Source organism: Bos javanicus, chromosome 10 (assembly GCF_032452875.1).
Source record: "Bos javanicus breed banteng chromosome 10, ARS-OSU_banteng_1.0, whole genome shotgun sequence".
Lineage (NCBI taxonomy): Eukaryota > Metazoa > Chordata > Mammalia > Artiodactyla > Bovidae > Bos > Bos javanicus.
In genome coordinates this window covers 8,519,910-8,540,885 of record NC_083877.1, presented here as the reverse complement: position 1 = coordinate 8,540,885, position 20,976 = coordinate 8,519,910, and the positions used below count along the sequence as shown (strand labels likewise).

Here is a 20,976-nt window from a genome sequence, read left to right as displayed (position 1 = left end):
GCAATGCGCTCATTCAACTGCCATCCCAGCACCCTAGGCCCTCTGGAAACTGGAAGACATTCTTCAGCAGTAAAAATAGCAAGAAACCTTTATTTACCAGTGCCAGCTTGCAATGGGCCTTATTCACCACCCACTGCCCATGAAATAAGAAAAAACTCAGAAAAAAAAGAACACAGAAAAATTAACTAGAGCGATGTCCCTGTTGACCCAGTGGTTAAGACTTTACCTTCCAATGCAGGGGATGCGGGTTTGATCCCACATGCCTTGCAGCCAAAAACCAAAACATAAAACAGAAGCAATATCGTGACAAATCTAATAAAGACTTGAAAATGGTCCACATCAGAAAAAAAGTCTTAAAAAAAATTAACTAGAACTCCACTCAACAGGTCATGGCTTCTATTAGTCACATTTCTACAAGGAAGCAATTTGATCTCTTGTGTCTAGATAATATTAATAGATAATTGCCACTGTCTATTAACCAGTGCTATGCCTTGAGGCCACTTCTGGTCTAACTGAAGCATAAATTCAGTTAAAAACCTTGGGCAGGAGGGAGTCCTTTCGCAGCTGGGCACAGCGCAGGCCTGAGGCATCGTCCCCACTGAGCACATGTTGGGATGGGCAGACTCAGAAGCTTCCTTCCAAAATTCTGTCCAGGGCCCTGGAATTTAGAGCTATCACCTTGGCTGCCTCCCAGCTCCTGTCCACAGCCTCCCATTTCTTCTCAAAGAACAGAATCAGCAGATGAGCAGGTGAGTGGAGGGGACAAGCAACAGGATCGTGGGGAGAATGTGAGTGCACTGCATCTAGGTCACGGATTTCTTTGGGCATAACTGACATCCACGTGCTGCTTTAGAAACGGTCTTGCCCATGGAATCACTTTTGCCCTCCACGGGGATGACAGCAGTGGGGAACACAGTGATGCAGGGACACGTGGGGAGCTGCGCCCTGGGGAAGCCGGCTTCTACTAGCACCGTCCACCCTGGGAGGAGGAGGGGCTGGGAGGTGGCTCTTGGGCCTTCCAGGGGTCACTGAAGAGGAAGGGGTGGTGACACTGTCTTCACTGACCTTCTAGCACTTTCCCGTGGTGGTCGCCGCCCTCCCTGGGCAGGCAGCAGGACCCCTGCTCATCAGGTCGGGCTCACAGTCCCCGGGCCCGCCCTGCCTGCAGCTAGGTGGCCTGGGCTTGTCTCCCAACCTGTGGGACTGTGCTCTCTGCCTAGAGGCCCTTCCCCACCTCCTGGTCATGTCAGCTGTGATTTCCACCCCGCTCCAGCAAGCTGTCCTTAAGTCCCTACCCAGTTGGAGCCTGTGCCTCTCCGACGACTCCCACCCCATCCTATGCAGGCTTCTGATGCCCTATTACACTGGACCTAAATTCTTTTCTTTCTCTCTCCCCGACTAGACATGAAAATCCTCAAGGGCAAAGGTTACTTCAGATTTGTCTTTGGATATTCAGGACTGTTCAGTAAATAGCTGAGGAATGAATAATACTTGAGCATGTATTGTTCTCCTTATTTGTTGGCCAAATGCTCATATCTTATGTGTTTACTCTGCTTTTGCTACTTGGCTGTAAATACAGGTAGAAGTCATAGGCCTTCATTCATGCCAGGCGACCTCACAACGCAACAGGTACTCCAGGACATGGACTGCGAAGCCAAGGCACTCAAGTTCACACCCTGGCTCTGTCCATCACTAGCACCACGGGCAGTTTACTGATCTTCTCTGGACCTCAGTTTCCTCATTTGTAAAACGGCTCGGACAGTAGTACCTGGTTCATAGAATTCTTTTAAGAAATAAACGAGCATGTGCAAAATGCTAAGTACCGTGTCTGGCACATGGTAAACACCACTTAAGTGTTTTGAAGCAAACAGTTTCAGTGGATGGAAAGGGAGAGAGAGAATATTTATGAATGTCAAGTGCTTCTGCCACCTGCACTAGAGACACATGCCCTGAGAAGCAGAGCTGCCCCGAGAAGGACTCTGGTACTGAATACATATATGATGCAACTCACTCAGGATGACACCTTTTAAAATCTATGGCACAAAGGCCTTTTAAATTTGCCCCTTGTATGTAACATCCTCTTTTCGACTTCCTCCTTGTGCTTGAGTTTTATGTTTAGGATGCTGGCAGGCTTGTAAAGGGGCCTGAGAGGGTGCCCCAAGGGAAACCCTGCAATCAGTACAGTTTCCCTTTTAATACGAGGATTCCCCTAACCAGGCACCCACCGTCCCCAGCCTCTGCTCCTTCCTATTTGAGGTATAGGCTGGTGGTGATTCATAGCTTGTGACACCACTGGCCTACCGCCTCTCCCAGAGATGCAGGTTTCCTGACCATCAGGAGCTAACTGGAGAAGGAAGGACTCATCTATCTGTGAAAGGACTGCCTGCAAGATTACAGCTGGTAGAGAGCAGACAGCCCCTTCCCCTCATCACTAAAACCACCCCCGGCTTCCCTGTAAAAGCTGGAGGTGTGAGTTCACGCCTTTTCCCTAGATATCTCCTTGGTATGCAAGTATATATGAAGAAACTTCTGCTTTTCTCTCGTAAAGAAAGAAAAAAAGAGGGAGGTGCCAAACAAATGTTTCATGAACAGAACTGACGTTCGAGTCCAGGTGGAAGTGGACCTGCGCCCGGTCTATAACAGAAACATGTCTGATTTCTCTGTAGTTCAGGGCGGATCCGTGGGCAAGTGGGCCGGTGACAGGCGGCATCATGAGGAAGCCTTTAGAACCATGTCATGGAAATCAAAGTCCAAAAACACAGCCAAACAGGGAACCAGGTGGGAAGGCTCCGGAGTCAGCAAGACATGGCTGGATGTTTTGGTTCCAGTATTTATTACCGGGGTTTTCCTTGGAGGAATTCCTCGGCCCTCCTGGGCCTCGGTTTCCCCATCTGTATACTGTATGTCTCTTTCATGGGGTTCCTGAAGGGAAACGAGGGAACTCCACGAGCGTGTGGGTGACCAGGCCCACACACAGTGGGTAACTGCTGTCACCAACCCCAGGTGGGAGCGGGATGTCTGTGTGGGCAGCGGGCTGTTTCCCAGGAAAGCGTGTGAGACACTGTCGTGGGCGCTGTGCTGGACACAGTCTTTATCTCTACCAAGGGCAGCGAGCCTCTCACACTCAGCGCCATGGTGCAGACCAAGGGCGGGCAGGCCAGTGCCCGTCAGTGCAGAGTCTACATTTCAGAATATTTTCTAAGTGTAAATGTCTTATAGTGTTAGTTGCTCTATTGTGTCTGACTCTTTGTGATCGCATGGATTTATTATAGCTTGCCAGACTCCTCTGTCCATGGGATTTCCTACCTTCCAAAAATAATAAGACAACTTTATTTCCACAAACGTTTGTCTGCCAAACACATTTCCTTAGGAAGACGACTTTAATATTATCTAAGCGTACATGCCAAGTCACTTCAGTCATGTCTGACTCTTTGGGACCACATGGACTGTAGCCCACCAGGCTCCTCTGTCCATGGAATGCTCCGGGTGAGAATACTGGAGTGGGTGGCCATGCCCTCCGCCAGGGGATCTTCCCAGCCCAGGGATCCAACCCCAGTAGCCTGCATTGCAGGCAGATTCTTTACCACTAGTGCCACCTGGGAAGCCCCTATATTATATAAGACTACTTTATAACTGGAATACCAACTGTAGGCAAATCAGTGAGGACCACTGATAATATTCTGTTCCCAAGGTATTTATAAATATTTACAGTTCTGACATACTTTGGTATAAACAATGTCTTTCCGCAAAGTCTAAAGAATTTACCCCGTCTCTGTCAGAGAAATCGCAGGTTCTGATCTGAACTAATTTTTATTCCTACTGAGTATCTAATTCTCAGCCGAAGAGTATTAGTTTTCTTTGCATACTTTGATGTTCCTTTCTCCAAAGAAAGTGTGCTGAAATGTGAGAATTAGAGCAAAGTGCTCAGAAAAGGGTGGCTCAGACTTGAAAGGCTCTCTTTTGATGTCTAAAGATAAAACGTGCCCCCCATACCTGGATCACGTGGTCATCGCTTGTGATTTCTATGGCTTCGTGACAGTGGTCTAATGCTGTAAACACTGAATTACAGGCCCTGAAAGTTGCAAAAGATTCATGTTAGTTCTGCGAGAAAACCATGAGCGTTTCATCTGTTAACTTACCAAAGTAGACAGTTCCTCAGATTCATTAAAAACAAGTACCTTTTGATATTCTGTTTTGGAGGGAAAAAAAAGGAAACCTAGCCTTTCAAATGAAATAAACAATAGCAGATACTTCTACGTATATCACACAAGGAGAAGAACGTTGTCCAGCCGAGTGTCATGGGTCATGGAATGACCTCTGCGTGTGCTGGATGGAACCTTCGTACCGACACAAGGAAAGAGACACGGAGAAGCCGGTCTCAGAGGCGCCTGTGTTCTACGTCAATGACATTCTGCTGTTCCAGTCACAGCACTGTCATGGAGAACTCCCGTCCCCATCAGCTTGGAAAACCTAATTAAGCCCATATTGGATCTGAGGTATTCTGGCCTTTTGCAACAGACATAGAAACATTTTGTTTTTTCTTTCCTTACTTTGATGACCTTAGTTAAGAAGACTTTATGGTACTTTGCTTTCAACTATACCCACCGTCTGATGAAAGGCAAAGAGGGCAGAATTCCTCTTGCCTGGTTCATTTTACAGGTCTCCAGGTGGGCACTATTCTTGATGACCTTCCTTGTACATCTAGAATATTTAAAATCATTTCAATTTCTCACGTAACATTCTAGCTACCTTACAACCTAGAGCAACTCCAGATACAGTAAGCTACTTACCATCTAACTCAGGAAGTATGTGCCTAGTTTCCAGAGCTTTCTTATTCATGCTGGCTATTTAAACAAGTCCAGTGAAGGCTTTCTCACACATTCAGTTCAGTTCAGTCGCTCAGTCGTGTCCGACTCTTTTCGACCCCATGAATCGCAGCACGCCAGGCCTCCCTGTCCATCACCAACTCCTGGAGTTCACTCAGACTCATGTCCATCGAGTCAGTGATGCCATCCAGCCATCTCATTCTCTGTCATCCCCTTCTCCTCCTGCCCTCAATCCCTCCCAGCATCAGAGTCTTTTCCAATGAGTCAACTCTTCACATGAGGTGGCCAAAGTACTGGAGTTTCAGCTTTAGCATCATTCCTTCCAAAGAAATTCTAGGGCTGATCTCCTTCAGAATGGACTGGTTGGATCTCCTTGCACTGCAAGGGACTCTCAAGAGTCTTCTCCAACACCACAGTTCAAAAGCATCAATTCTTCGGTGCTCAGCCTTCTTCACAGTCCAACTCTCACATCCATACATGACCACAGGAAAAACCATAGCCTTGACTAGACAGACCTTTATTGGCAAAGTAATGTCTCTGCTTTTGAATATGCTGTCTAGATTGGTCATAACTTTCCTTCCAAGGAGTAAACGTCTTTTAATTTCATGGCTGCAGTCCCCCCACAAATAATGTTAATTTACTAGACAGATGTTTCTTCTCATAACTCTTAAAACATTATTCATTTTTTCTCTCATAAAGCATCTAACTTTGCCATTTTACTTTGAACTGTTTACAAGGCAGAGAGTAGAAAAAAATTGGGTGAAACTTGGTTCAGTATTTTGCCAGTGATGGGACCCTGGGCAATGTTTTCTCTTTGCTGGGTCCCAGTTTCCTCATCTATAAAATGAAGTGAAGTGTTAGTTGACCAGTCATGTCTGATTCTTTGTGACCCCAGGGACTGTAGCCCGCTGGGCTCCTCTGTTCATGGAATTCTCCAGGCAAGAATACTGGAGTGGGTTGCCATGCCCTCCTCCAGGGGATCTTCCCAACACAGGGATCGAATTTGGGTCTCCTACATTGCTGGCAGATTCTCTAAATTTCGTTGTAAGACTCAACATAGATAGTTTATGTGAGCTATGTCTCAAAGTACTTGGGACAACTTAAGATTTCAAGACATGGTACTTAATATTATTTGCAAGATCTCAGAATAATTCTTTGTTAAAGCTTTCAAAGGCTGTTGGTGAGAAGAAAAGTTAATCATAACCTATACTTTCTCATGAGTGTATCTGAAACATCAAACCCAGAACTGCTTTCAATAGTAGCAAGGCAACCTGCATGGAAAATGAAGGATTTTAGTCCATTGACGGGTGGTGTTCCTGTCACTGCAGAGATGAAGACGCCAGTGTGGGAGGGTATGTACAGTAAGTAATCGTGATGGAGGTGAGGAGAGGAGAACATAAACCCCATGCAACCAAGATGCCCAATAGGGTAAGGCATTTTCCTATTCAAATTGCTCCAAACTATGTTTCTCAAAAAACTGCAAACAGAACTACCATATGACACAGAACTATCATCAGATCAGATCAGATCAAATCAGCTGCTCAGTCGTATCCGACTCTTTGCGACCCCATGAATTGCAGCACGCCAGGCCTCCCTGTCCATCACCAACTCCCGGAGTTCACCCAGACTCATGTCCATCGAATCAGTGATGCCATCCAGTCATCACATCCTCTGTCGTCCCCTTCTCCTCCTGCCCCCAATCCCTCCCAGCATCAGAGTCTTTTCCAATGAGTCAACTCTTCGCATGAGGTGGCCAAAGTACTGGAGTTTCAGCTTTAGCATCATTCCTTCGAAAGAAATCCCAGGGCTGATCTCCTTCAGAATGGACTGGTTGGATCTCCTTGCAGTCCAAGGGACTCTCAAGAGTCTTCTCCAACACCATCAATTCTTTGGCGCTCAGCCTTCTTTGCAGTCCAACTCTCACATCCATACATGACCACAGGAAAAACCATAGCCTTGACTAGACAGACCTTTGTTGGCAAAGTAATGTCTCTGCTTTTGAATATGCTGTCTAGGTTGGTCATAATTTTCCTTCCAAGGAGTAAGCATCTTTTAATTTCATGGCTGCAGTCACCATCTGTAGTGATTTTGGAGCCCAGAAAAATAAAGTCTGACACTCCAGCAATTCCACTCCTGGGTATACATCCATAAAAAACAAACACACTAATTCAAAAACATACATATGCCCCAATATTCGTAACAGCATTATTCACAATAACCAAGACATGGAAGCAGTGTAAGTACCCATTGACAGATGAATGGATAAAGATGTGGTGTAGATATACAATGGAATATTACTCAGCCACAAAAAGAACAAAAGTTTGCCATTTGCAGCAACATGGATGGACTTGGCGGGCGTTATGCCAAGTGAGATAAGTCAGAAAAAGACAAATACTATATGATATCACTTATACATGGAATCTAAAAAAATCAACAAACCAGTGAATATAACAAAAAGCAAATTCACAGATATAGAGTACAAACTAGTGGTTACCACTGGGGAGAGGGGAGAAAGAGATACAAACTATTAGGTATAAAATAAGCTATAGGGATATATAGTATAATATTTTATTATAACTATAAATGGAGCACAACCTTTCAAACTTATGAATTACTATATTGTAACATAGGGGCTTCCCTGGTAGCTCGGTTGGTAAAGAATCCACCTGAAATGCTGCTAAGTCACTTCAGTCGTGTCCAACTCTGTGCAACCCCATAGATGGCAGCCCACCAGGCTCTTCTGTCCCTGGGATTCTCCACGAAAGAACACTGGAGTGGGTTGCCATTTCCTTCTCCAATGCATGAAAGTGAAAAGTAAAAGTGAAGTCGCTCAGTTGTGTCTGACTCTTCGAGACCCCATGGACTGAAGCCTACCAGGCTCCTCTGTCCATGGGATCTTCCAGGCGAGAGTACTGGAGTGGGGTGCCATTGCCTTCTCCAGCCTGCAATGCAGGAGACCCCAGTTCGATTCCTGGGTCAGGAAGATCTCCTGGAGAAAGGAGAGGCTACCCACTCCAAGTATTCTTGGGCTTCCCTGGTGGCTCAGATGGTAAAGAATCTGCCTGCAATGTGGGAGACCTGAGTTCAACCCCTGGGTTGGGAGGATCCCCTGGAGGAGGACATGGCCTGGAGAATCCCATGGACAGAGGAGCCCAGTGGGCTACAGTCCATGGGGTCACAAAGAGTTGGACATGACTGAGCAACTAAGCACAGCACATATTGTAACATATGGTACAGCAGCTATACTTCAATTAGAACAAAAAATAAAGTAAGTTGCTACAGCCTACCTAATATGAGCTGTGTACTGTCCTGTTAGCAATGCTATATTTGTAAACATGATCATTTAAAATGTGAAAAAGAATCAAGGAGGACTTTAAAATTGTTACCAAAGTCATTACTGCACCACGTCTTATGAAGAAGCAAGAAAGAGCTCGTCTCATCGCAGTGTGCTCAGGCCTTTGGGTCCAGCACCCAGCCCAGCACCACAGCAAAGCGAGCACTGTCTCCAGAAGTCCCACAAGGAAAAGCAAGTCTGTGTGGGCTAGTTCCTTAGCTTTGGGAGCTGGATAATGAAGTGCTAACACGTCTGATCAGATGAAACATTCCCCTCGCACCCAAGTATTTTCTTGAAGGACCTGTGTGGCTCAATTAAGTATGTAAACAGCTACCTCCAAGTATGACGGTTTCTGTCAATTCAAGAGGTTGCTTTCGTACAAGATCTTAGCTCCAGCTGCCAAAATGGATCTATCGGATGTTCACTACAAAGCATACACTCTCTGGTGAACATCACGCCCCACGGAACAAAGCAGATCTTTATCAATAGTTAAAGTGAAAGTATACTGGCAGGACCAGCAGATTACTGTCTCTGGCGACGAATGGTATGGGACTGCCATGTGTAAATCTAGGCTTTAAATCAACTTGGTTGATGGTTCTGTTTAAATAAACCTGTAGCAAAATGAAGTAATTACTTTGAATCATATTCCTAGAGTTTGAGAATTAAATTTCCTGCATTAATTATTAATATTCTTCACATAGAAGAAATTTAGCTTAATTTTTCTGTTCTTATGAGCCATATAACACAGCAATGTGAATGTATTTTTGTAGTCTTCAGGTTGAGAAGTTGAAAAATTAGAAAAAGCTCCAGAGAAACAGAATATTGTTGTGAAAAGCCAAGAAGTACTAGTAATGTAACCATTTCCCCTTCATCTTCTTAGTTGTCCATGAAGATTCACATGAAGCAGGTAAATATCACAAAGCTATGATAAATCTAGACAGTGTATTAAAAAGCAGAGACATTACTTTGCCTGCAAAGACCCTTTTATCAAAGCTTTGATTTTTCCAGTAGTCGTGTATGGATGTGAGACCATGGATGGAACATAAAGAAGGCTGAGAGCTAAAGAACTGATGCTTTCAAACTGTGATATTGGAGGAGACTCTTGAGAGTCCCTTGGACTGCAAGGAGATCAAACAAGTCAGTCCTAAAGGAAATCAACCCTGAATATTCATTGGAAGGACTGATGCTGAAGCTCCAAGACTTTGGCCACCTGAGGCAAAGAGCCAACGCATGGGAAAAGACCCTGATGCTGGGAAAGAGTGAGGGCAGGAGGAGAAGGGGACAACAGAGGACGAGATGGTTGGGTGGCATCACCGAGTCAATGGACATGAGTTTGAGCAAACTCTGGGAGATGGTGAAGGACACGGAAGCCTGGCGTGCTGATCACAAAGATTCTGACATGACTGAGCGACTGAACAACAACAGGCAGAACATCTACAGGGAACACAGTGCTATGACGGTGTGCAGAGTGTGTCTGACTTAACACAGGGTGCCTAGATTCTGCTCCAGCACTGGCACCTACGTATCAGGTCCTCGTGACCGTGCCAAGAGTCTCTCTGGCTCTCAGTGTTTCCTCTGTCAGTTGTGCTGCGGTGGCTGGGTTACATGATCTCTTGTGTTCCTAACAAAGGGACTCTAGAATCTACTCCAACAAAACATGCACAGCCCTCTGAGACATACACACCGAGGCTGTAGAACCAGGGTAGGATGCATTGTGCAAGGTGGTGGCGTGAAGGGCGACGGTTCTGGACACAAACTCACATCCCAGCAGGAGTGTGCAAGTGGCAGGGAGGGAGTCGTGGACGTGCCACCAGCCAGAAGCGCTCCTGGGCAGTGATGCAGCGCAGGCTGCTTACTTTAAGCCATCACAGCTCGGTTTCCACTCCTGTAACACGACGACTGTCACGCAGAGCCCACGTGAGGATAAAGTGCTCTATAAACATCGGTTGGTAACGAGAGGTGTAGTGTTCCACAGAATACCAAGGTTTGCGCATCAGGAATTGATTCTTTCTAAAATGGAGGACTGCTACTGTCTTAAGACTTGGAGTAAAATAAACTGATCCAGGTGTAAGCCTCAGATAATGGGTATCAGATTGCCTAATGATGAAACAATAGCTCATCCTTCATTAGTGTAAACTCACAGCCCATAGGGGTGGACATGACTGAAGCGATTTGGCATGCACATCAGCTTAAACTCCCAGTAAATACCCAAATCCTACTGATATTTTGGTTAACATAGTTCTTTTCACGATAAAGAAGCACAAGAACATAAGTGATAAACGGTCATCAGTTCCCCCTTGTCTCCCTAGCCATTCCCCCTCTCATGAATTCTTCCGTTCAATAAAGCGATCCACCACATGTACACAGAAGTATGATTCTGTTCCATCTTTAAAAGTTATTCTCATATAACGGAATTTCTAGATTAGGTATCTTATGTTTGATTACATGATCTTTTTTCTTGGTTAAGTAAATGTGGTCACCATCCACGAAGACCGGACAGAAGTGTCTGCCTCCAACATCCAGTATTATCCACGCAGCACAGCGTGTCCTTGCTGAATGCTAGTAATGTCACATATTTAGCTGCAGCTGGGGGTGGAATTGCAGGGAAAAGTATTATATAATTAGTCTATAATTATTCTGGCATTGTATAACACAGAGCCTCATTTCCCCTATCAACAGCAAGTCACAGAGTTGCCTGTCAGCCCCTGGGGTGCAGGTAGATGGTTTAGATGTCCTGAAGCACCCTAAGGAGCTGGAGAGACCATGGAGGGTCACTGTCTCTCCCATCCACTAGGCCTAGGGAGAATCAAACCACACACCCCACCGCTACTTCTCCAAAACACAAGAAGGGCGCTGAAGATAGTTGAGGTACAACCAGCCAAACAGCATCAGAAGGACCTGACCACTTAGTCCTTCCTCCTCTGTCTTCTCTTGCAGAGAACTTGCCTCCCTTCCCTGCTGCAGGGGCTGCTCCCAAATGCTTGTGACTGGGAAGGGAGGCTTCCTATCAGCCAAGCTGAAGCTGGTGCAGAAGATGAGGGGGTCAGGGTTCTGAGTAAACCCACCTTCTTGGGACCGCAGCTGCTGGGCCAGGTCCGTTCACCAGCATGATGCAGATTTGGACTAAGAACCCAAGGCATTTCACTACAACTTTACAATGAGCCCAACTCTGCAAACCAGCTCCAGCCACTGTCGGGTGAGAAGTTGTGGGACGTGCACACTGTTAGGTGCTTAGAACCTTGCCGAGTTCTGAATCTGTGAGTCCTTGAGAAGTTCTCAGTCCCCTGGCTCTGAGCAGATTTCATCAGCACGATAACCTAAAGCCCTTTCCTTTTTATCTCCAGTGCTGCCTGCGGATGTTTATTTCAAATTGCCAGATCTGCCTTCGCTCCACTCCCCCTTGACGAGGTACCTTCTGCCCTCTGACCTGTGCCATCAAACTTCATGCTGCCTAGGAAAACTCAGTAATGAGGGAATTACCGATCAAAGCAGTAAGGCGTCTGCAGTTCACTTTTGTGGTAGATTAAACACTGTTGAAGAATTAAACCAAAATGAAATCTCTCTTTTCCTAATCCTATTTATTGTGAAAACATCTAAAATAAAAGTACAAAGTCTTTTTCACTCTCCATAAAAACAGAAGAGACCCCCAGGAATAAAAACAATTAAAGTACAATTAAAACTCATAAATTGCTGTAGTAAAGGCAATGTGGTTTCCCTAAGAAATTCTATGAAGTTCCCTGAAGCTAATAAATATATGGATACAAAGAAACCAAGGGATTTATTTTCCTTACCAAAGAACTCCCAACTGGTTTGAGATTCTCAATTGTTTAAGACTGCAAAAGGGAGCGTTTACTCCACACTTCTTAGGGCTGTCTAGCCACCAAACAGTTGACTTCCCTGAGCAGGGGGAATCACAGAAGAGCCTGTCTCTGTGGGTTCATGCCCATCCATTTTTCTTTCAAGGAACAGAGGATGGCCCAGAAAAGTTAAGTTTAGAAAGGGTTTTGTTCTCTTTGAAAGCAAATTCAGTAATGAAGTTAAGAAATAGAGCCATTTCAAAGATATGCTGTCTTATTTATTTTTCGCTGAGTCTGAAAGCCTGGCAGGCTACAGTCCATATGGTTGCACAGAGTTGGACGTGACTGAAGCAACTTAGCACACACGCACACACTGAAAGCCAGGTTGACCCCTCAGTCTGCTGGAGAGAGGAGCCAGGGCCCTTCTAGCATCCTGTAGCCTGCAGCCCCTTGAGACTGGCCTCCCAGGGGCTACAAGCTGCCCTGAGCCTCTTCTTTCCCCTGCTCTCTCTGCTCATAGGGACAGGTTGAAGAAATCAAGGTCCTGAGAGTGTGCCAGAGCAGAGCCTGAGCAAAAGCAGGCATGGGCTAGAACTCAGCTGTTTCAAGAAGCCCCAGAAGCAGAGTATCCTACCACCCAGACACCGAGAGAATCCATTTATCTCAGAAGTGAGCACCACAGAGAAGCTAAGAGCACCAGACATGCACACAGAGACTTCAAAACGCTCTCGAAGATACCTCATGCATCCTGAGGCCACAAGTAGGTCTCAGGCAACTGCTATCACAAATAGGTAACAATTACCATAGTTAGCATAATAAAGATACCCCTGGGTCTGCCCCCATCTATACCAATCCAAGTAGGAATTTATAAATGTTGCAGGTACTAAGTACTAATGCTCAAAGGCTATTCTTAATCTCCATATAATTGTACAGAAGTTAAACAGTACTTTTCCTAGGGTATAATTTTAAAACTGCTGTAAATAGTAGAAAATACTGTCAAAAGAAGAAATGCTTCCAATTTATTTCATTATACCAAAGGGCTCCCAGTTTAGACTCTGTCTTTTAGCAGCTACCATCACTTGCTCAATAGCTGCAGAATCGCTGGGGTTCTGCTGTGACCCTCAGCCTGAGGACAGACAAGCTTGGCTACAGAACGGTTAACCTCGTGTTCATCCTATTTCACTACATACCTTAATTTGAACTGTGAGAGAACTTCCCCATGTTCTATTTGAATCAGTTCATTGTAGCAAGCGATTATGCTGCTGTTCTCCATAAATCTCTGGGGGGAAAAAAAGCAAAGATAATACATAAGACAAATACAATTACTTCTTAAACGGTTAAAAAAGGCTTGTTTCTCCAACCTCAGGTAACTTTGTTATATAAGACAACTAGTAAGTAAGATGAGATGAAATAAAACAGCTGTCAGGGTATTTGAAATGCCTGTTAAAATGTATACGAAACAAGAAAGCAGATAATATTGTACAGTTAACTATAACAAAGATGGGGAAAAGTTCATTATGAACATTCATAGGAAAATAAACACGCAAGGGTTGGAACACCTCCCCAGCCTTGCTAATTACTGAAGCATCTGGGCTGCTGCTGCGCGGAGGGAAGTCTTCTGAAACCTGAGCCTGGACTCCTTCACCGTGTGTGCACCATGAGTGATGTCTCCTGGACGGAAGGGAAGGTCTTTGCTTCTTTCCTCATTGGAGTGCCTCACACTGCTCCCTCTCCCGTGTCTGTCTCCTTCACACGCATGTGCGCACATGCACACACACACACACACTTCCACATATGTAGCGTGGACGGCACCTCCCTGGGGATCACAGGCAAAGGCCCCCCGACTCTCCCTGTGCCTCTGGTGCCACTATCCCAGGAAGAAGCTGGGAAGGGCTAAGAACAGAAGGGGAACCATGAAGACACAGGGAGGGAAATACTTTCTATTTGCAAAACAAAGTCAAACATGGTGAAGTTTTGGTTGAGCTTCTGGGCAGCTGGAGATTACGTGTCAGTCTGTATCCGAGCTCTGAGAAGTGTGAGATGATGCTTCATAAAGCACAAAAAATGATCATAATAAAATAAGTTCTTGAAAAGGATGAGATAAACAGTTATATTTCTTTTTAATAACATTAAAGTGTATAAAGTGTAGAAAAATCTCCAAATCACTGATAATATCATAAGGCTAGAGATATCATTAATTTTGGTTTATTTACCTTAGACTTTTATTATATCTCTGTATATATGAATATATTTTATATGTATAAGCATACATATTATATGTATATGCTTATACATATAAAATATAAAATGATGTTATATTTTCACTTTCATAGCCAAGTAGTAATTTTTTATGATTCTTATTTTCCTTTAGGTCTCCTAAGAACTTTCAGTGTGGTAAAGGTCAGCCTTCCAGTGGGTGACAGTTTCTAAACACTGGAGTGCTTTGTTTGCACGAAAGTGACACTCAGTGAGTGTTTTATAGACTAAAGGCAGTAGGAAAATCTTTGGGGAATTTTAAGACTATAGTTCAGTCAGTCAGTCAGTTCAGTCGCTCAGTCATGTCCGACTCTTTGCGACCCCATGAATCGCAGCACGCCAGGCCTCCCTGTCCATCACCAACTCCCGGAGTTCACCCAGACTCACGTCCATTGAGTCAGTGATGCCACCAGCCATCTCATCCTCTGTCGTCCCCTTCTCCTCTTGCCCCCAATCCCTCCCAGCATCAGAGTTTTTTCCAATGAGTCAGCTCTTCGCATGAGGTGGCCAAAGTACTGCAGTTTCAGCTTTAGCATCATTCCTTCGAAAGAAATCCCAGGGCTGATCTCCTTCAGAATGGACTGGTTGGATCTCCTTGCAGTCTAAGGGACTCTCAAGAGTCTTCTCCAACACCACAGTTCAAAAGCATCAATTCTTCGGCACTCAGCCTTCTTCACAGTCCAACTCTCATAGTTAATGCAAAAATCTGAAATAAACTGAGTGAACCAAGAACAGTGCTCCTCAAACTTCAACATGCTAAGAATAACATGGATGTTTGGTTAAAATGCAGATTCCCGGGCCCTGCTCCCAGAAATGTAGGCATGTGTCTTTAGCACAGTATTTCTCCACACGCTCAGGTGACACCAACAGGCACTGTACGTTCCCAGGACAGGAGGAGGAGAAGCAGAGTCTTCACTGATTTTTCACACTCACTTGACCACAGCAGCCTTTTGTCATGGACGCCTCGTAAGAGCTTTGGCCACTAAAATTCCTTGAAACAGTTTGGGAAATATGACTTTGGCGGACCAGGCAAGGAGTTGGCAGTTAAACACCGTAGATTTGCATCTTGACTTGTTTTGAGTATCAGCTCTGCAAGCTAGTCATTTTGAGTCTGTTTCCTCTTCCACAAAAATAGAGAAAATACCAAACCTCTCGTCTGTAGATGAGGATCAGGTCAATCACCTAGAATGGGGTCTGACAAATAGTAAGTCTTAGTTCCCCAATTCTTCCTCCATAAGACACCTCTGCAGGGAGGAACTGTCTGATCACTGCATCCTTGACACACAAGCACAGTGCCTCACACAGAGCCCGTGCTCCCTGAACACCTGCTGAATGAACTCGTAATGATATCCCTTGGAACGATTCCACTGCAATGATGTCATGTCAACGTCATTCCAAGTAGAAAAAGTGGTACACACAGGTTGATGCAAAACCCAGCTGCAATGGCCCTCTGCTGAGATGCTCTTTCTAAAAGGCTCGGAGTAGCCCAAGCGCCATGCAGCCGGCCGCTCGCTCACACAGAGCTACCGAGGCTTCGAGCAGAGCTGCTGCGGGGTACTTGATGGCACGGCGTGTTCCCGGGTCCCCATTCAAGACCCATCGACTGAAGCACTGGCCAATTAGCTAGTGACACAGAGCTGAGTTTCAGCAGATGATTTAGCATAAGCAAAATAACTCAGAGGTGGGAAATAACTTCACAGAAGGCAAGAAGAATAGCTGGCATATTTGGAAGGGTGCTTGGGTAGAAAGTTGCCAGAGACAGGATTTTGCCCAAAAAAGGAGACCAGCCACCTGGGGAGCAGCCTCAGCCGATTCTGTGCCGTGGTAACTCGGGATGGAAAACCTGGCAGGTGTGGTGTGCTTCTCTGGGAAAGAGCCCCAACTACTTGGGGGCACCCTGACCTGGCTGGCAAATGGCCTTGATCAGGCCCAGGACTAAAGAATACAGGGTGGCCCCTGACGGCTACTGTTTTTCATGCTTTCACAAAGGGCTTCATTCCCCAAGGCTGTCCGCAGAAAGTAGTACTGTATCTAGATGGAGAAGTGAAACCTTCCAGAGCAGCACAGACAGGTTACAAAAAGAATAAAAAGGAACAACTGTATCATCCCTCCTAAATTTACTCAGTAGCATTTGCACCCAAAGTGGACAGGTGTTTCTCCTGAGATTTTCTCTGAGTAGACAGGCAATCTCAGCCCTCCAGACAAGACGCACCACTCCAAACACCATCAGTCTCCACACTGATGGTGGGGAACATCACAGTTGGTTGGAAGCAGGATCAGTGAACCTAAAGCTGAATTCCAAAGGGACACTCAACAGCACACACGGCAATAGGGGCTCATCGCTGTCCCCACGGTGTGTTGTGCCTTCCCCAACCTGCTCCCGGGGAATGGAGAGGACCTCCACGCTCATATTCTGAGAGGCCCTGCCTCAGACGTGAAGGGCAGAGATGGGCTGGGGTGCAGAGGTGGTCAACGTTCCACAGCAGATTTACGAACACCAGTCATTTCTCAGAAAATGAGTCAGTAAAGACGTTCCCACAACATGACTTCTTAGATGATTTTCCTCGTGCAACTAACTCTCCATTCGGAAGCTCAGAAGCACCGTCTCATTAAGACGGAGCGGCACACGAGAAGAGCGTCCAGAAGCGAGTGCCAGCCTCTGAAGGTGTGATGACGGACAGGAGGCAGGTGTCAGGGGTGAGTGAGGGGGCTGCCCAGAACCGCGCGACCCTGTCACGTGTGAACCGTGGCACCCCCTTCGATGTTTTACATACCACTGTTACTCCCCCACGGAAGCACACTGAAGCCCAAAAGAATGGCATCCCACGGGCAATTTCTGCTTCTCTGGGACTGACAACAAAAGAGGGATTCTCTTTCTGAACCTAGGAGAGTGAAATACCCATTGCTTAAAGCACCCAAAGGACTTCTCGTAATTCACAAGGCTCTGGCGGTCTCCTATTTTTGCAGGAAAAGGATGCATCGTTCAGATTACCCCAATCACGGGATTCCGAGACACCAGGTAAACCCAGTTATCTAGTTTGGTGGTAAGTCTCCTTAATCAATCTTAATCTTCTAGTTGAGCTTCAGTGTTATTCATGTAGTTGTCACAGAATTTTTCTTTGCTGTTGTTTTTGGTTTAAAGCAGCAGCCCTCAAGCTGCCTAAGTCAGCTGTGGATCTCTGTTTTTTTTCCAAAGGGTAATTTTTTTATTTTCTAATAGAAGAAATAGATGCTTGTTATTAAAAAAAAAATCAAGTTGTGTAGAAAGTGAGGTCCTCCACGATTTCTCTGTAAGGGTCTGTAATACCTTAATCTTGTGAAATATATTCCCTTTAAGCAGCCATATTTTGATGCTCTTTCTCCACCCCTTTTTCTTCTCTCTCAAACTGATTCCATCATGGGGCTTTCCATTTGTATGCACAAGGCCTCACCTCCAATCAAACCTTCAGACTGCCCCTCCCCTGAGCTACTGGTAAGCCTCTGGAGCTTGTTAAGTTTCCTTGAGTAAGCAGTCTTCATCTTAATATTGAATATCAGGGTTACTCATAGAGCCATCACTCAGAATTCTTCTTTGCTGACAAGTATGGTTTCAACTAGGAGTTTCTCAGATGCTGTTGGAATCAGGGGCCTGTGTCTGGGGTGTTAGCTCTGGCTGGGCCCTGAAGACCATGGAACCCTGTGCGCCGATCTAGGGACTACTGATAATCACATACACATATGCTAACTGGTTTAAGAGGGATTACTTTGGGACTATGGAATTTTGACCTGATATAGTAAGACGGATTTTTAGCTATTACATATCTGTTGCTATGATAAATGAAGTTATGAGAGAACAAGGGAAAAAGCCTGGCCAGCAGACGCTTGTCACCCCGCCACGAGAACAGCTTTCCCTCCCAGTCCTGGGGCTGAATGTCTGTGACAAGACACACAGCTGCACCTGTGGGAGGTGCCAGGTCGTCCTTTACGTACCCTGTTGAAGCCCGCGTGCAGAAGAGGGAGCACAGAGGCCTCTTCATAGTTGCCGGATCTGCCACAGAGCAGAAAACGTGATCACTCAACAGATACAACCAGGGCTCTTCACACTGAAATGTTGAGACAGCGAGGAGGAAGCAGGGAGCTGGCTCCAAGAGTAGCTTACTGGCCAGCACACACCTGCAGCGGGCACCTGTCTTACAGGAAGCCAGACTCACACATCCGCCTCTGGATGCAAAAAGAGCAGAGACAGTAGAGGGAACTCCAGCAGTGTGGGTGAGAATGGTGGCACAGGTATGCACGAGAGGCTCCCTCAGAGTTGGAGCAAGTGTACAGGAGCAGCGCATTGAGGGACGATGTATGTGCAACGCTCACCCTGCAGAGCACTGTGCCCTTTGACACCCCCAGACATTCTGGAAGCACAACGCCCACCCCTAGACCTAGCTGGGTCCAACTCTCAGGAGGACAACTGGCATCAGGGGCCGCAGCACCCCAGAGCCAACAGGAGAGGAGAACCATCAGGAGAGCCAAGTTAGAGGGAAGGAGACAAAACTCACTGGCTCTCATTTCACGGGGTGGCTTCCTGCACTGAGCCTGCCTCCAGGTCTCAGAGCTGCAGTTTAAGTACAAGGTGGGGATGGGGTCAGCTGATCGTGAAGTTGTGCTGAAGCTCTGCTGTCATCTTTATAAGAGATGGTGTCCCCAAGACAGCCCGCAAGAGACATGCAGCACGTGCCGTAAAAAAAGGGATGAAAAATAGGACACTAGGGATTGGCCGGAGAAGCAGACAGCTCTGCCTGCCCAGAAATCCCAGGGCATATCTGCCTCATCACCTGTGGCTGAATCCCACATGACAGGGAAAAGCTCTTCTCCCTCCCTCTTCAGGAACTCAAGGTTCTACCCTCTCTGGTCAATAAATAAGTAGGGGCACAAAATAGGCTCCAGAGGTATGAATCATGTCCTACTTCATAAGCCGGATGGTACAAGCAGCATTAATTTTATTACTGTGCGTGCCGAGTCACCTCAGTCGTGTATGACTCTCTGTGACCCCATGGACTATAACCTGCCAGGCTCCTCTGTCCATGGGCTATCCCAGCCAAGAATACTGTAGTCGGTTGCCATTTCCTCCTCCAGGGGAATCTTCCTGACCCAGGGATTGAACCCGCATTTCTTATGTCTCCTGCATTGGCAGGCGAGTTCTTTACCACTACCCGCCACCTGGGAAGCATTATGAACTTCCTCTGTAAATGAAATATTTTCAAAAAATAGGGAAAAAAGTGAAAACTCATAACGAGACACAACAAACCACCACTTGTCAAGGACAAGCACACATTTTTGCTATATGAGCAGGAAAAAAACGAATATTTTGTTTTTGGGCCCATGGAATCAGCCATGCTTGGGCAGATGCTGTGTGGTCTGGTACCCATGTCAAGGCTCTAAGACCCTGTTAAGAGTTCTCAGTCCCCAGAAGATAAAATATAAGCAAAGAGGCTGAAGAAGGCTAGTCCCCTCGCTCTTTCCCTCGAGATCCTGTCATCACAAGATGCTGAGGCCAGTGGGACAGTTTCTTTACGTTCCTTGCCTCAGACCCTGTGGTAGGTGTCAAAGTGAAGAGACACAGCTCCTAACAAGACACTCAAGGAGTCGCAGGTCAGGAGGAGTCTTTGGATAGGGCAAGACTTGGAAGCCAGGATTTCTTACTGTCCCAATATGGCCTCGGAGTGGATATTTTAAATCTCCCCCTGGGTAGGGCCCATCTGAGGGAGACCGACACTCTGAGCTGCTGGTCTGTTAGCTCCTCCGGGGCAGAATCTGTGTCAACTCTCAGAACGGGGCCAAGTCCAGTCAGTCCTGGGCTCAAATTAAGGTCTTAAGCTCTCCAAAGCTAGTGATGGCCATTAAGTGGCTACGACACATTTTGGGATGGGCAAAGGGTCTCATCATGCCGGCTGTACACGCAGCTTTTCTCCTTCCTGGCCTCTCATTCTAAGTGCGGGCCATGTTCTACACGCAGCACAGGGGTTTCTCATCCCACAGTCTCCGACCTACAGCTCAAGCCCTCTTTTTCCCTTCCAGCACTGGCATCTATCCTTTTGTCCTGCTTCTAGCCACATAACGGTCCTAACAGAGATTGCACATTCCTTTTCTGGCAGTGGCTTTGGTGCCAGTTCTCATGGTATAATTTATTTTTTCTTAAGTGAAAAAACAAGCATTTCCCTATCTCTTTTCTTCAAAGAAAAAAGGTAAGCTGGAACAACGTTCTGTTCAGACCTCCTCCTCCTGAGATTTTCCACTCATTTCTGGCATACAGTGAGTAACCATTCTTTTCCTGAGGTGCTAACAGAAATTAGAGAGGATAAAGAGAAAGGCCTACATATTTCTAGAAACTTGCAAAACAAGGAAAATCCCAAGTGAGATCGAAGGTTGCTGGTGTCAGGCCAAAGACCTCCCCCGTGGCTTTGCTAGCTCTGAGAATGTGTTACGTCAGAGAAGGTTTCAGGAGGAACAGCGGGGCTCCCAGCGCGGGGCTGGGGGTGAGCTTACGCTTGTGAGACCACGGCGAGGATCACTGCGTGCTCCGAGGGGTTCGTAGCCCGGATTGACCTGAAACAAGAAAGCGCCATGTCAGACCAGGCGATGTGGCCTCGTTCTGATGACTGACTGACTGTGGGACTTCTTCAAAGGGAAAACGGAAGGAAATCAAACGTCCCTGTAAAGAAGGAGTCTGAAAACATGTGGAAGACAACAAAGGAAGATGCTCTTATGGATCAGGACAATCTTTGTTTTACTA

The 20,976-nt window shown here is 46.2% G+C and overlaps 1 protein-coding gene across 6 annotated transcripts in view; it reads right to left on the bottom strand.

Annotated features, from left to right (window-relative positions):
* Nucleotides 1-20,976, bottom strand: part of PDE8B (phosphodiesterase 8B) — a 264,149-nt gene that overhangs the window by 74,452 nt on the left and 168,721 nt on the right. For all 6 annotated transcript variants that reach the window (XM_061430026.1, XM_061430023.1, XM_061430025.1 and 3 more), the window contains exons 4-7: nt 20,730-20,789; nt 18,183-18,240; nt 13,148-13,236; nt 3,994-4,072 (exon numbers count right to left, since the gene is read on the bottom strand). In XM_061430026.1, coding sequence (XP_061286010.1) covers nt 3,994-4,072; nt 13,148-13,236; nt 18,183-18,240; nt 20,730-20,789 — 286 coding nt within the window. The remainder of the gene's footprint in view (nt 1-3,993; nt 4,073-13,147; nt 13,237-18,182; nt 18,241-20,729; nt 20,790-20,976) is intronic.